Source organism: Lagopus muta, chromosome 3, assembly GCF_023343835.1.
Source record: "Lagopus muta isolate bLagMut1 chromosome 3, bLagMut1 primary, whole genome shotgun sequence".
In the NCBI taxonomy this organism is placed as follows: Eukaryota; Metazoa; Chordata; class Aves; order Galliformes; family Phasianidae; genus Lagopus; species Lagopus muta.
In genome coordinates this window covers 37,174,300-37,187,853 of record NC_064435.1, presented here as the reverse complement: position 1 = coordinate 37,187,853, position 13,554 = coordinate 37,174,300, and the positions used below count along the sequence as shown (strand labels likewise).

At 43.0% G+C, this 13,554-nt stretch overlaps 1 protein-coding gene across 1 annotated transcript; it reads left to right on the top strand.

Moving 5' to 3' along the window:
* The first annotated feature begins 350 nt into the window (after window positions 1-350).
* LOC125691045 (syndecan binding protein) lies at window positions 351-12,988 on the top strand. Its single transcript, XM_048939953.1, has 9 exons — window positions 351-472; window positions 4,318-4,383; window positions 5,927-6,005; window positions 7,926-8,026; window positions 8,284-8,442; window positions 9,832-10,007; window positions 11,073-11,244; window positions 11,745-11,836; window positions 12,269-12,988. The coding sequence occupies exons 2-9, from the start codon at window positions 4,333-4,335 to the stop codon at window positions 12,321-12,323; spliced, it is 885 nt and encodes a 294-aa protein (XP_048795910.1). The 5' UTR covers window positions 351-472; window positions 4,318-4,332; the 3' UTR covers window positions 12,324-12,988.
* Window positions 12,989-13,554: the final 566 nt, after the last annotated feature.

Genomic DNA, 13,554 nt, shown 5'->3' with positions numbered 1-13,554 from the left:
GTGACTACAGTAGGCTCTGTGATGGATGCATGACGAAGGAAAACAGAAACCGAAATTTGAAAAAAACAAAAACAAAAAAAAACAACCGTTAACTGATACAACGCAGCAAAATGAACTTTGTTAAAGGAAAAGAAATATTAAAAAAGGAAAGTGTTCAGGAGCGAGGCGTGCGTGCTTTGCCGCGGACTGGATCCCCTCAAGGAGGCAGACCAACCGCAGCCCCGCGCTCCCCTCACTCCGCACCCCGCTGTCTCCGCCTTCCATCGCCACGACCGAAAAATCTTAGCCCCTCAGCCCCCGGCCCCGGCGGTTCCGCCTCCCTGGCCGGCAGCTCCCCCGCCCTCGGAGCATGCGCAGAGCCCGGCCAGCTCTGCCGCCGCCCCCGCTCCCCTCATAGCGGCGCAGCCGGGAGTTGAGCGAGGCACCGCTGCTCTTCTGTGCGCTGGCTCTTTCCTCGACGGCCGAGCCGGAGGTACGAGGGGGCCTCTTTCTCTTTCGGCGGCTTCCCGCTCTCCACTGTGGGCCCGAGCGGCGCCCCTTCTCCGGCGTTGTGTGAGGAGGGGGTGGGGAGCTGCGAGCGTGGTGCTGGGCACGGCGGGCGGGGGGGAGAGACCGCAGTGGGACGGGCGGGGGGCCCCGGCGGGAGGAGAAGCTGCGTGGCCGGCCGGCCTTGCCTGCGGAGGAATGATTTCGCCGTTCCCTGTGGTGGAAACAGTGTGCGTCCTCCGCTCCCGCGGCGCCCCGAGCAGCCATTTCATGGGGCTGCGGCGTGCCCGCCGCTGGGAGCCCCTCCCGAGGGCTCGTCCGGCCGCCGTGACCGAGTGGAGAAACAAACGCTGTGTGCTTTGGCATCCGTTCTCCGCCTTGGGTTCGGGGTTTTGGGGTGCTGCTCTTCCCCGTTCAGGCTGCGGGTCCCTTGCTTGCTTCCCGGTCAGCACCCCTGTGTCTCTGCCAGGGGGTTGGGCGTTCGAACCGCCTTCTGTTTGGAGCCGGAGGTGGAACGGATGTGTTTGTGTGAGGTGGAGGTGGAACGGATGTGATTGCCTTTGTGGGCAAGCGAGCCCTTCCTCAGGTCTGAAATGGAGGCAGCACCTTCCCGAGTTTTCCTCTGTAAGGAGGGCAACGCTCGGAGGCCAATTAGGTGGTATCAGCAGGAAAACGCCGGGTGGTTAGTGGAGGTCACAGTTTGCAAAACAGCTGCTGCCTTCCTGCTGTCTCAACCTGACCTTCGGGAAGTCACTCCTAAGCTTGGAGAGGGAACTTAACCTCACAGCTTTTGAGCTGTTCTGAAAGCCAAAGTTGCTACTTTAGTGCTGGTTTTGTGGCTTGTTCTAATCTCCGCATGAGCTGCAGGCACAAATTACCTTTACTCAGCCCACTCCAGCTCCTGGTACTGTCTGTTGCCAGTTTCAGAGACAGCGATAGCCACAGATTAGATGTCAGCTAGTTGTCAGCCTGCCTTCAGCTGTGTGGTTTTCAACCCAACAAATGCGTTGGGCTGACCATCGTTCACAGCCAAACCTGCATGTCACCAAACTGCACCTACCGATGGGACTTCCTGCACAGAGCCCGAGGATGTCACGAGTGCTGCCTGCCTGTTGGTTGGGCGCTGCCCTTGGTCAATAGGATCTGCTTGACCAGGCAGCCTGCTGAAGGTCCTTCTGGCCTGAGAATACTTGGAAACAGGGTTTTCTTCCCTTTTTGCTTTTGTGCTTTTCATGAAAGCTTCAGGTTACCATATGCATTCTTTGTGTGATGTAGGAACCTGTAAACAACTGGGAAATGGTTCTGCTGCCACTGTGGGTTCCTGAGGGAGGACAGGAGGTGAGCAGCTCCGTTGTGTGGTGATTAACTGTTCCCCAGCTCCTGTCTGAAGCCATTCCAGCAGCTGTCCAGTCTTTGTGTTCAGACTTGTTATTGCTGTGAGTCACGGATGGATTCTTCCTGAGTTTCCTGACGATGATGGTAGCTGCTAAACGGTCACGTTTTGAACTAAATACGGTACTTTGGGGGCATCTCATGTTGCCTAATGAGATGTTAGGTGCTTATTTAAGTGTTAGAACTGTCTGTATGGAAATTGAAAACACTCCTTTGTATGTAAGAGCAACGAAGCTGGTATGCAAGGAGACGAGAATGCAGTCAGTGGTGACCGTTATTCCAGTTATTTATTGGAAAACCAAAAATAGCTTCCAGTGAGATTTTGAGGAGGAAGCTGGCAGGGCAACTCTTTGGGAGCTGTGACACACCCTTGGGTTTGCAAACTTCCAGCTGGGAAGGGAGGTGGCCTGGGTGGTGATGAAGTGGCAGGGTAAGCTGCTGGAGGGGGTTTCTTTGGTGACTGGGGTACCAATGCATTTAGCACTGCTGCTCCTCCTCATAAAGAAGAAAAACTTTGAGATAACAGTCTGTGATGAGTGTTAGTGGTGATCGCCATGCAGGGTGAGATTGACCTGTGGGGGAATGGCCCAGCTGGAAGCATAATGCCATGAAACAGTCGCCAGAACCAGAGACCCAGCAGATGCTACAGTAGGCTCTGCCTGGGTGCCATTTGTGCTGCTGTGAATATGATGCTCTGTGTAGCTTTACTGGGGATATAACTCTAAAATGAAGGAGGGATATTTAAGTTAGTTGTTAGGACAGAATTTTTTCTGTCAGAGGGTGGTGAGGTGCTGGCACAGCTGCCTGGAGAAGCTGTCTTGCCCCATCCCTGGAGGCACTCAAGGCAAGGAGGGATGGGGCCCTGAACAACCTTGCCTGGTGGGTGGCAGCCCTGCCCGCCACAGGGGGATAGAACTGGATGATCTTCAATATCTTCCAATCTAAGTTATTCTATGCTTTTAGCAGCAGAACGAGGTGGCTAGGGAATGCTTACCTGAGCAGGCATTTTGCCAGGCTTTGGTTTGCATTTGCTTTTACCCATTTTGATTGAGCAAAAGCATTTGCATTGATGGCATTCAGGTCAGTGCTGCCTTAAAATGGAATCTTAAACTTGTGTTAAATGTGAGTGTTTAATTTTTAACGGTTCTGGGTCTGGGTTATATTTTGTTTGCTTGCAGTGACCTGACAAAAAAATATCAGTTGCAAATAATGAGGAACGCGTGGCCCGTTCTGTTGGGGTAGTTTAGATCTTTGTCACACTTTGGGCTCTCTTTGGAAATGTTAATTGTAGTGTGACATGATACTTGAGCTGTTGGGCGCTCTGCTGAACAAGTAGAAAAGCTGTTGATGACATGAATGTTATGTGAAGAGACATCTATTGTGTTACTGCAGCATGACGTTAAGCATCAGCTTTTTTTTTTTTTTTTTTTTAATCAACTTAGTATCTGCATGTAAAGTAGCAGCTCAAGGATTTATGCAGTGGTCACTTCCGGTCTTGCACAAATAGGACCTCTAACTTATCTTTGAATGAGATAATTGATCTCCTAACCAGAAGCTTTTCACAGTGCCTCTGTTAACTGTGTTAATTAATACCACATCTTAACTTTCAAAGCTTTGTTCTTATTTTCTGTTTCTGCCCTTTCCTTTGCTCAGTTAAAGCGTTTACTTATTCTGGGATGAAATGTCTTAACTACTCTTCTGCAAAGTTCTGTTGACCTCACTGAGACCTTGAGCAAAGGATCTCTCAAAAGTGGAATTTTCTAAAGCCTCTCTGGCACAGATCAAGCAGAACTGCGTGCCTTCCAGGATCACGTGAAGTGTTTTTTATTTCATTGCTTCCTGTTACGTTGTCACAGGGCTCTCTCCTCATCACATGATGGAGGGAGACTGAAGTCTGTGGATTTCAAAACCCACCACTGTCTAGGTCTGGCTGGTTTGTGGTCTGTTGCTTCTCTTTGTTACATTTAATATGGTACAAATGGACGCAGGAAGCCAGTTCTCTTGAGTGACTTCTTAATAGGAGTGTTAGAAATGATGAAAGCCTTTAGATAGTGTGAAAACTTCTGAGCCCTTTTTTCCTCAGTTGTATGTGAATTACTGTCCTACTTGGAAGGTGGAACATGATTAGGTTTCCAACTTAATCTTCATCATTTTTGCAATAGTTCCTGAGAAGCTGTTCTCTGTGCAGGCTTTCTCATGGCTGCGACCTAAACTCTAACAGCACTGAGTAAGCAAAGCCTATTATACACAGGCTATTAGTGATAATAGATTAAATGGCTAGTCTTAATGAAATTTGTCTTCAGTGCTTTGTATCTGTAATGCTAAGATTTACAGGTCACAACTTGCTTATTTATTGCTTTCTCTTTCATTTCTGTTTTAAGCAATGATGTGAGGCAAATTCCCGGTGGCTAACCCTTTCTTTGTCTTTCTCCAACTCAGTGAGGCTGCATCAACATGTCTCTCTATCCTTCCCTGGAAGATCTGAAGGTGGACAAAGTTATTCAGGTATGGCAGGCTTTCATGAAGGTGGTTTTGGTAACAATAATGGTCCCATTGATATTTAAGACAGGGAGGGGAGAACTACTAGATTTTTGTATTTTACAGTCTCTGAAAGGGAAAAGAAAAGGTAAGTGTCTCAGTCTCACCTGCATTTCTCTGTGGGGGCGAAGGATCTTTTTGGAACTGGGAGCTGTGTTGGTATTTCTCTGTTCAGCCCCATGTGCCCTGCATTGTTCTGAGGTGAAGATACAGTCAGTTGACAGTGAACTTTGATTGAAAAACGAAACCCAATCCTGCCTGGAGCTGATTATGTGCTCCTTCAGCCTTTTGAAGACCAGCTGCCAGTGTTTATATCCTATAACTAAAAACCCTCTGCTACTTAACTTTTGTGACTGCTGAGGTAATGGAAGTAGTGTCTCTGTACTGAGTACTGAAAGATGTACTGTGTCCTCTGCAAAACAGTATGATTAAAATGAGGCTCTTTTAAAAAAAAAAAAAAAACACCTGTTCTTACTGTACAGTGTTTGAGTTGGAGGTTTTTCTTCTAAGTACTTTTGATATTGGTAAATAGGTAAATAATGGGTCATTTTTGCTCTTCTTAAATGTGGCTTCTTGGAGAGAATAGGACTATGAAGTCTTCTATTTTTAAGCATTATTTCATTAAAAAAACAAAAAACATTCAGTAATTCAGTCGTCATGTTGAATTTGGTGATTTGTGTGTCCTGTTTGGCATTGTATTTCACTACTTTGAAACTTAACCACACCTTTAACTTTTAACATCAGTAGCAATGTTAAGGTGGCTGATTCTGTTCTGAGTACTAATTGGTCTCTGTAAGGTAATGTTTTTGACTCTTTGTGGATGCTCAAAGCTAAAAGAGAAGCAGATCAGGTACTGTGAGAAGAAAGGGAATTGGCTTACTTTAAAACAGTCCCTTCTGTTTGTAAGCCAATAAGCAGTATGGAAACTAAGCTTAGCACACTTGTGTGAAGTTGTGCATTTGGGAAGATAAATAATTTTGGTAAGTACTTGCCTTTCAGAAGGTATGGAAGTAGTAGCTCTGAATTGTGTGGAGCTCCACTTGCAAGCTGCAAATGGTTGTGGCAGAACCCGTGAATGATACTTCTAAATGATGAAAAGGTAGAACTGCTGGTATCTACCTGAAAAAAACCTACTGTGCTTTCATATAGTACTGGATGTGCTTTTAAACTTTTAAGTTTTAAGCTTTGGCAGTCAAGCTTATGCATTTTTTTGAAGATCACAGGCTGTTTAACTTGCCTAATGACAAAACTGGAACTGAGGCTGATGGTGAAGCCTTCCTGTGTTATTAGAATAGCTCTGTCTCTCAGGAAGGTTCGAGTTCTTGTTGAAGTAGTATGATAACACAGCATATTGTGTTAAATACTTCAAAGAACATGATAGCCTTCAGTACTTGAGGTTGAATGGCAATTAGCATATAAAAAAGAAAATGCTTGATCCACTGGCTGCATAAGGAACATCTCTTATACAAAAAAGATCCATGATAACATATGAGAGTTTCCTTCCTTTTAGGCTCAGACTGCCTTCTCTTCAAATCCAGCTAATCCAGCAATCTTGTCTGAAGCTTCTGCTCCTATTCCTCACGATGGAGGTAAGGTCATGCTCTGTACAGCCTGCTAATGTTGCTGGTACCATTTTAGCTCTCCTTAACTCCCACCTCAGCCACTTGCATCTACTTGTTTACAAACACATGTGGTAAGTTTCAGACAGCAGCATGAATCTGAGCATCTTCCCTCTGGAGCATATCAGCTTGCTTGGAAATGAGTGAGCACGGGTCTGTTAATAAAGAGCTCAGGAAAATGGAACTTTGTTGTCATGCTTTCTACAGCTTTTGGGGTGAAAATGTATGTTGGAAAATGCAGTGGACCTAAAGCTGTCTGTCTCACTTCTTTTTATTCCCATGCTGATGTGCATCCACAAAGATGCACAGATATGCCTGAAAATCTGTAACTAGCGTGACCAGCTGCAGTGCTGGAACACAGCAGTCAAGGATGCTGGTAGTGCAGGTATTAAGGCTTGGTGGATGTACCTTTGTCTCCAGTTGTGCTCTTGGAGCTGGTGTGACCTAAGTGATTTTTAAGGCTGGAATTTGTTTAGCTCATCAGAGACCAGCCTTAGATCTGAGAAAATGAATCAGACCAGAAAGAGCTGAAAATGTCACCTGAGCTAGCATCATCAGATCGGATGCAAGTTTGCTTTGTGGGTCCCTTTTTAGTAGCATTCTTCCTGCTGCCTGGCATTTGTGTTCTCCTGCAACTTTTGTGCCTTTCATATTGCTGATCAAATGTCTTATTTTGACATCAGCTTGTCTGCAAATTCCTGAGATGTTGTGTATGGCTGAGAAATGTTTAATTGCTTATTAGATATCCATTCTGTTGGGGCATATCGACAATTTCTAGGACGTGTCAAGCCCAAAGGGACTCCCTCAGTCCTGTTAGAGGCAGGAGAATGTATGTCATTCTTATTTAGAGATGCTGGATGCTTTCTGCTGTTTGGAGTACTCTCTTACTTTGAATTGGAGTCTAATACAGCCAGCAAGATGCATTCTGCAGTTATCTTTTGATGAAGAACAAAAGACAAAAATAAGGTGTTGCCAAAATCATGTACAGCTTTCATTCCTGAGGGCTTGGAGTGCAAGCAGAAGGCAGCCACAGAAGAAACAGTCATTAAAGACTTACTGACTGGTATCACTAAACCAGTTCTGAAATAATTGTATCTTCTTATGTGAAACAGATTGTGAACTTGTCCCTAAATACTTCCAGTTGTCAAAAGTATCTTGGTTAGATAAGAATATCTTGTAATGGCCTTTGAGTTCTTTCACAGGAAGGGTAGCTGTCAGTTTCTGGTCAAATGTGGGTTCTTAAAATAGTTGTACGTGTACCTGTAAATAAACACTGGAAACCTAATTGATGTGTATCAATGAACCTGCTTGCTTTCATAGTTGCCCCTTGTAGCATTTTGCCCTCATAGAAGCCTTTTCTATCACCACTCTTGTCTAAAGGGCAGGTAGATTTGTGAGAGTCCTTTGTAAGAGTCCTGCTGCTTGTCAAATGGCACCCTTTAATCATCTGTGAAACATGAGTGGCATCAAGCTTACTTCTGGAGTAGTTTGACTCAAGATCTGACAAATCTCTGCAACTTCCTTTTTTCCCCATCCCCTGCCACCCGCTTCTCTCAGAACAGGATTGTCCCACTGAATGTGTCAAGGGCCATAGTTCTTTCTCTGTTGGTAGGAGCAGCGTGATGAAAAAGATTTCCTCTTGGAGCTGTGAGGGAATGGCAGCAACTTGCTCGTGAAGAGCATACTGTTCAGCTTTACTCATGTGACTTCTCTGGGGAGAACTTTTCAAGACCTGTTGGTCTTTTCAAATGCCTGTTGGTTCCATGAGTATCTCTTGCACTCAAGTAAAATACGTTAAGATATCACAAGATATCAGTTAATGTACGTATGAATAATACGCTGTTCTGTTTAATTGACAAGTATATTAATTTCACGTTTCTCCTCACCTAGGCTTGTACCCCAGGTTATATCCAGAACTTTCTCAGTACATGGGTCTGAGTCTCAATGAAGAGGAGGTGCAGAGGAACTTGCCGGTTGCTCAGCCACAAGGTGTAGGTACCAGTCAGTGGTGTTTCAGAAACCACAAGTATAAAGACTGAAATGTTTGTTAACGTTCTAGGTAGTAGATAATTGTTTGTGTTAAGTACTACAGTTAACTGATTAATACTTTTTCTTAAAAAGTCATTTTTTCTTCCACTTTTAAACTATTTCCGTTTTGGAGGGGGGAAGAAAAGAGCTGATGTTGTGATTTAATTATTTTTAATCACTTGCCATAAACTAAGTTGTCTGGCTGTTTTGTTTTAATCAGCAACTGGTAACGCGACCTCCTGCTAATTATATGGTAGCTCCAGTGACTGGAAATGATATTGGAATTCGCAGGGCAGAAATCAAGCAAGGCATCCGTGAAACAATTTTGTGTAAAGATCAAGATGGAAGAATTGGACTTCGCCTTAAGTCTGTTGACAATGTAAGTATAGCAGCTTGCTTTTGCCAGGAGAAATCCTACTGCTGGATTAAATTGGTAGTTAAACCTGTGTGTATGCACACACGCGCACACACACACAGTGTGTGTATTATATATATAGTCAGAAAGTAGTCTCATGCATAATGCTCAGTTATCTGCAGTCAGAATTTGAAAGTCCTCCATTAGCTCAAACTAGAGCATGGACTAGGGTCTACATTAATAGCAGCAATATATTTTCATATTTTACAGCACCTGAGGAATATCTGTAATTTTCTTTTTCACTTTGGAGAGTAGAGGTGGGTACTTAGCAGTTCAAGACTTAGCTTTATGGAAACTCTGGGAGGTGCTTAAGTTCAGCAGTAGGTGGAGTAATGCATGTGGCTTAAACATATATTCTTCTAATAGACTTTTAGAGATGTTAATAGAGTTCTGCAGTATGCTATCTGTGAGGGAATTTAGGATAGCAAGACTGTCATTTTACTTGTATGCAAGGAATAATTTCAGAGTAGCTGTCTTCTAGTTTCCCTTAGCATGAGTATACTACGAGAAGATACAGAGGATTCCAGAGTCTGCTCTGAAGTTTCCCTCCTTTGGTATTGCTCAATTCTCAAATGTAGAAAGCAGTACTGTTTTGTTGACTTTGTTTTTTTTTTTTTTTTCTTTTGTCCAGATTGTGTAATTTGTACAAAAAAAACATTGTATTCAGGGCTTCAAATAGGGTTACATTGATTCTGCATTTCTCCTAACCCAGAAATGCTGGAGTTATCATAGAATCATAGAATCACTAAGGTTGGAAAAGACCTAAAAGATCACCCAGTCCAACCGTTCACCTATTCCCAATAGCTCCTACTAAACCATGTCCCTCAACACAACATCCAGTCTTTCCTTGAACACCCCCAGGGTCGGTGATTCCACCACCTCCCTGGGCAGTCCATTCCAGTGCCTGACCACCCTTTCTGAAAAGTAATACTTCCTCATGTCCTCATGTTCTCCTAGGAAGTACTGTGACTTCGTTCTACTGCCTGTCCTGTCGCTCTAAGAGGCGTCATCTGCCTTCTATATTGACCTGCTCTATCTGGGTTTTAGGGTACTTTGATTAGGAATTCGTGGTATTAGGTTTGTTGTTCTAATGCTTCTCTGTTGTTTGTTTTTACCTTTTGTAACAGTCTAGCAATTCTTAATTGGTAGAAAGTTGAAAACTAATGACGTTGAGTAAGAGGGAAAACTATGTGGAGCTCCTAGCTCTGCTGACCCATTTCTCAAGCAGCATATAGGCTGTCTTGCACGGGAATTCTTGGTCAAATCTGCAGGAAGATGGGCAAATTTAGTACTAGTCTGTATGAGGAGTCGCTCAAACTTCTTTTGCTTCCACCCTGCCCCTTTCTTTTGCAGGGAATATTTGTCCAGTTAGTACAAGCAAACTCTCCAGCGTCTCTAGCTGGCCTGCGGTTTGGAGACCAAGTTCTGCAGATCAATGGTGAAAACTGTGCAGGATGGAGTTCTGATAAAGCACATAAAGTTCTGAAACAGGCTTCTGGGGAACGGATTACAATGATCATTCGGGACAGGTAATGCTAACTGCAAGTGCTCCAAGATGGGTGGCAACCACTTCTAATCTTGTGAGGTTTGGGTTTCTTCTCTCTTGAGAAGCATTGCAGGCATAGTACACAGACAAACAGGTTCTGCTTTCTTCACATAGATCTCTAGAAGTGTTTCCTCTTGTGGCAAATTGTACAGATCATAATGGCAACTAACTTGCAAACTTCCATGGCACCCCTCATCTTGGTGTGATGAGGCCTGATGTCTTTCAGATAAATGATGAGTGCTAGCACAAGTTTAAATTCTGAATTCACAGTTTCTCTGCTTTGACACAGCTTGACTTGTGCTTATACCAGTTGAAGAAGCAATAGTAGGTAGTGCTGAAATATTCATTGTACTCGTGTTTAAAACTTTCATTTGCATTTTTACTTAGCATCATAGTCTTCTTCTGAACTTCATTATTTACCTATGAATTTGTGACATGTTTGTTACAAGTATGTTTGGTAAAGCAATAGGGGTTTTAAAATGAGAATTGGATACGTAGTCATAATGGTAGTGGTGTTGGCAAAGGTCATAATGGCAAAGATTCTGCATGAAGTCCATAGGTTGAGAAGATGTATCATATGCCGTAAGATGTATCACATGCACTAAGTAGGCCTTCAGAAGCTTTCTCAGTGTTACATTTTTAAGAATGAAGATTGACCTCAATGGCAGCGTAAGACTTTTGTTGTGTTAAACTGAAATACAGTGATAGTGTATTTCCCTGCTGCATAATGCTTCTGTGCCTGACTTCCTACCCTACTCCTGGATTAAAGTGGCCTGCAGTATGGCAGCTACGTGGTAATGCTTGTATGCTTGAATGGCTGTTTGTGTGGCTGGTTGTTTTGATGTGTGTGGTTTATTTTTAGTTTATATCTATAGAAAAGGGAGAACATAACAGGTTTAGAAACAGTCTTATGTGTGTAAAGTATGGCTCATACTTCAGTTATATGAACTTCTGGTGAGTTGCAACTGAAATAGTGTGTAGTTCTTCCTGTGGTTTAGCAAACTGAAAATGTGTTTTTTACATTTTATAATTCCTTTATTTCCTGCAGGCCTTTTGAGCGTATTATTACTATGCATAAGGACAGCACAGGGCATGTTGGTTTCATATTCAAGAATGGAAAAATAACCTCAATAGTGAAAGACAGCTCTGCTGCAAGGAATGGACTTCTTACTGAGCACAACATCTGTGAAATTAACGGCCAGAATGTAATTGGACTGAAGGTAAGATAAGTACTGCATGGCTGATGTAGGGGGCACGTATTTTGCTGTGCAGTTACTCTCTTTTGCAGAGGGGAAAATGATATAGTGAATGTTTATAAAACATGATGGTAACGTGATCCATAACATGATGGGAAACACCTGCTTTAAGGTGTCTTTGCTGCTTATTATCTACTAATGGGGAAGCTCCATCTTCTCTGCATCTACCTGTTACACTTGGCCTTCTGTTTTTAATCTTTACTGGCAAAATGTAAGGAATGTTCTCTGTCAACCTGTATCAAGTTGTAGTAGGGTGCCTGTATCCCTTCCCCAGGCAGTTCCTGTAAAGCATAACTCCACAGATGATTATGGATTGGCACAGTGTGTTAGGGATTAGGCCTGGAGGTTAAAACCCTGAAGTAAGGAGCCATGTATCTCTGAACGTGTCCAGAAGGAGCTCCTGAACTCTGCTTTATTAGTCATCTTGAATGATGTTGCTCATACAATTTCTTGTTCAATAACAGGACCCTCAGATTGCAGACATCTTGGCAACAGCTGGAAATGTAGTGACAATTACCATCATGCCTTCAAGTATTTATGAGTATATAATAAAGAGGTAGGTAACAACCAAACAAAGCAGCCAGTGTTAATTATACTCAAGTTGACCACTGCTAGCTTTTGCAGGCTAAATAAAATGTAACTTGGGCTTGCCATGAGAACAAGCTTGACAGAAAGTCTGGTTAAGATGGGAAGTCTGAAAACATGCATGATACAATGACTTGCATCAGACTGGGGTGTTTTGGTTCTGTTTTCAAGCTGTTCCTATGGCAGTGGTGCTCCTTTGCTTTTTCTTTACTTCCAAAACCCTCTTCTAAGCACAGTTAGACTAAGTGCCTTGAAGTACAAGTCTTTGTTACCTTAGAACTAAAATACTGTTTCTAGTGGTGTGGGAGGCCAGTATTTTTAATTAAAGAGATAGCAATGACAAAGATACAACAATCATTCTGCATCTGTCTTGCACAACTGAGCACCTTCTCCTTTTCTTTAGGATGGCAACAAGCATCATGAAAAGCCTCATGGATCACTCTGTTCCTGAAGTCTAAACTTCCCTCATGCATGTGTGTGTACATGTATAATGAGAGTTCTGCTCGACTTGGCCTATTATACTCAGTGATTTCTTTCTGCTGCACATGAGCCTTTCTGGAGGCCAGGAGAAGTTATGCTGTGTCAAGCACTTGCATCTGTCATGGCTGGGAATGTTGCAGTTCAACATATCTCGTTTATTCGCAAACTGTAAAACTTGTAGCCTTATATGCTTGACCAATGTGAAATTCCAGTTATGTTAGGACTTCTTTTCATAGGTCTCTTCCTTAGTTTACTACTATGATAAGCCATGCAACTGAAGGAACCAGATGTAACTTGCAAAGTTAAGTGGTGTTAACTAGGGCAATGCTGTGCTTTGTACCTTTAAGAAAAAAACCATATTTTTACTGCTTTCTGTTTGCAAGAGTAGATTTGATATAGCACGTTAGAAGTATGGCTAGTAGTAGCTTATGTTCTTTGTTTTAGTAAATACTGTTTACACAAGAATGCCAGGTAGGCTGAATATAGCTGAAGGCATCCCTCACTAAGTATAATGAAAAGTAGTGTACAGATAATCAAATCTTTTTATTACTTGTTATACAAATTGTAACTAATATGCTTATCTCTCGCCTTAACCAAGTTCTTAAGGATTCAGAAGTAATGACAATAAACAACTGAAACTTTAGATGGTGTGTGTGCTTAATGAGACCAGCTAAAATGGGCTTCATGCGTTAAGGCCAATTTCAGCTGGAAGCGAAGACAAGCTAGGAAATAATCTTAGTTAAGAAGACATTACAAAACTTTACTGCCAACGAAGTTGAAATATATTAAAAATGCAGATCTCACATGTTTTGCCAACACATGCTTATTTTCTACCTTCTGTTTAACATGTAGAATAGAAGTTCATCAGCAGTACTAATTGTGTAGTTCCAGTTGTTCTCAGTTGTGTGCAGCTCACTAAGTATACTTGCAGTTAACTTTCTCTGAAGTGCTTCCAGGTACACTGGGGTTTAGATTTGTGTTGGGTGCTGATAGCCTGTGTGTGTTTGCACTGAAGCCTTTTGCTTTTTAACTCTGTGTTTGTGCAGTAGGTGGGGGTGGGCAAGAGGCTTGAAGGGACGAGAATGGGATTGCTGACCTGAATTGAGCAAAGAGGTATTCTGCACTGTCTAACATCATGCTTAGCAATAAAACTAGGCAAGGGGAAGAAATGCTTCCTGAACTGCTGCTTGGAGATACCTGGGCTTTGGT

Excerpts from the sequence above, each read along its gene's own strand:
- LOC125691045 (XM_048939953.1), top strand. The coding sequence starts at position 4,333 with ATGTCTCTCTATCCTTCCCTGGAAGATCTGAAGGTGGACAAAGTTATT. Across the intron at positions 10,008-11,072 it reads ACAATGATCATTCGGGACAG|GCCTTTTGAGCGTATTATTA; the intron begins GTAATGCTAACT and ends TATTTCCTGCAG. Across the intron at positions 11,837-12,268 it reads TATGAGTATATAATAAAGAG|GATGGCAACAAGCATCATGA; the intron begins GTAGGTAACAAC and ends CCTTTTCTTTAG.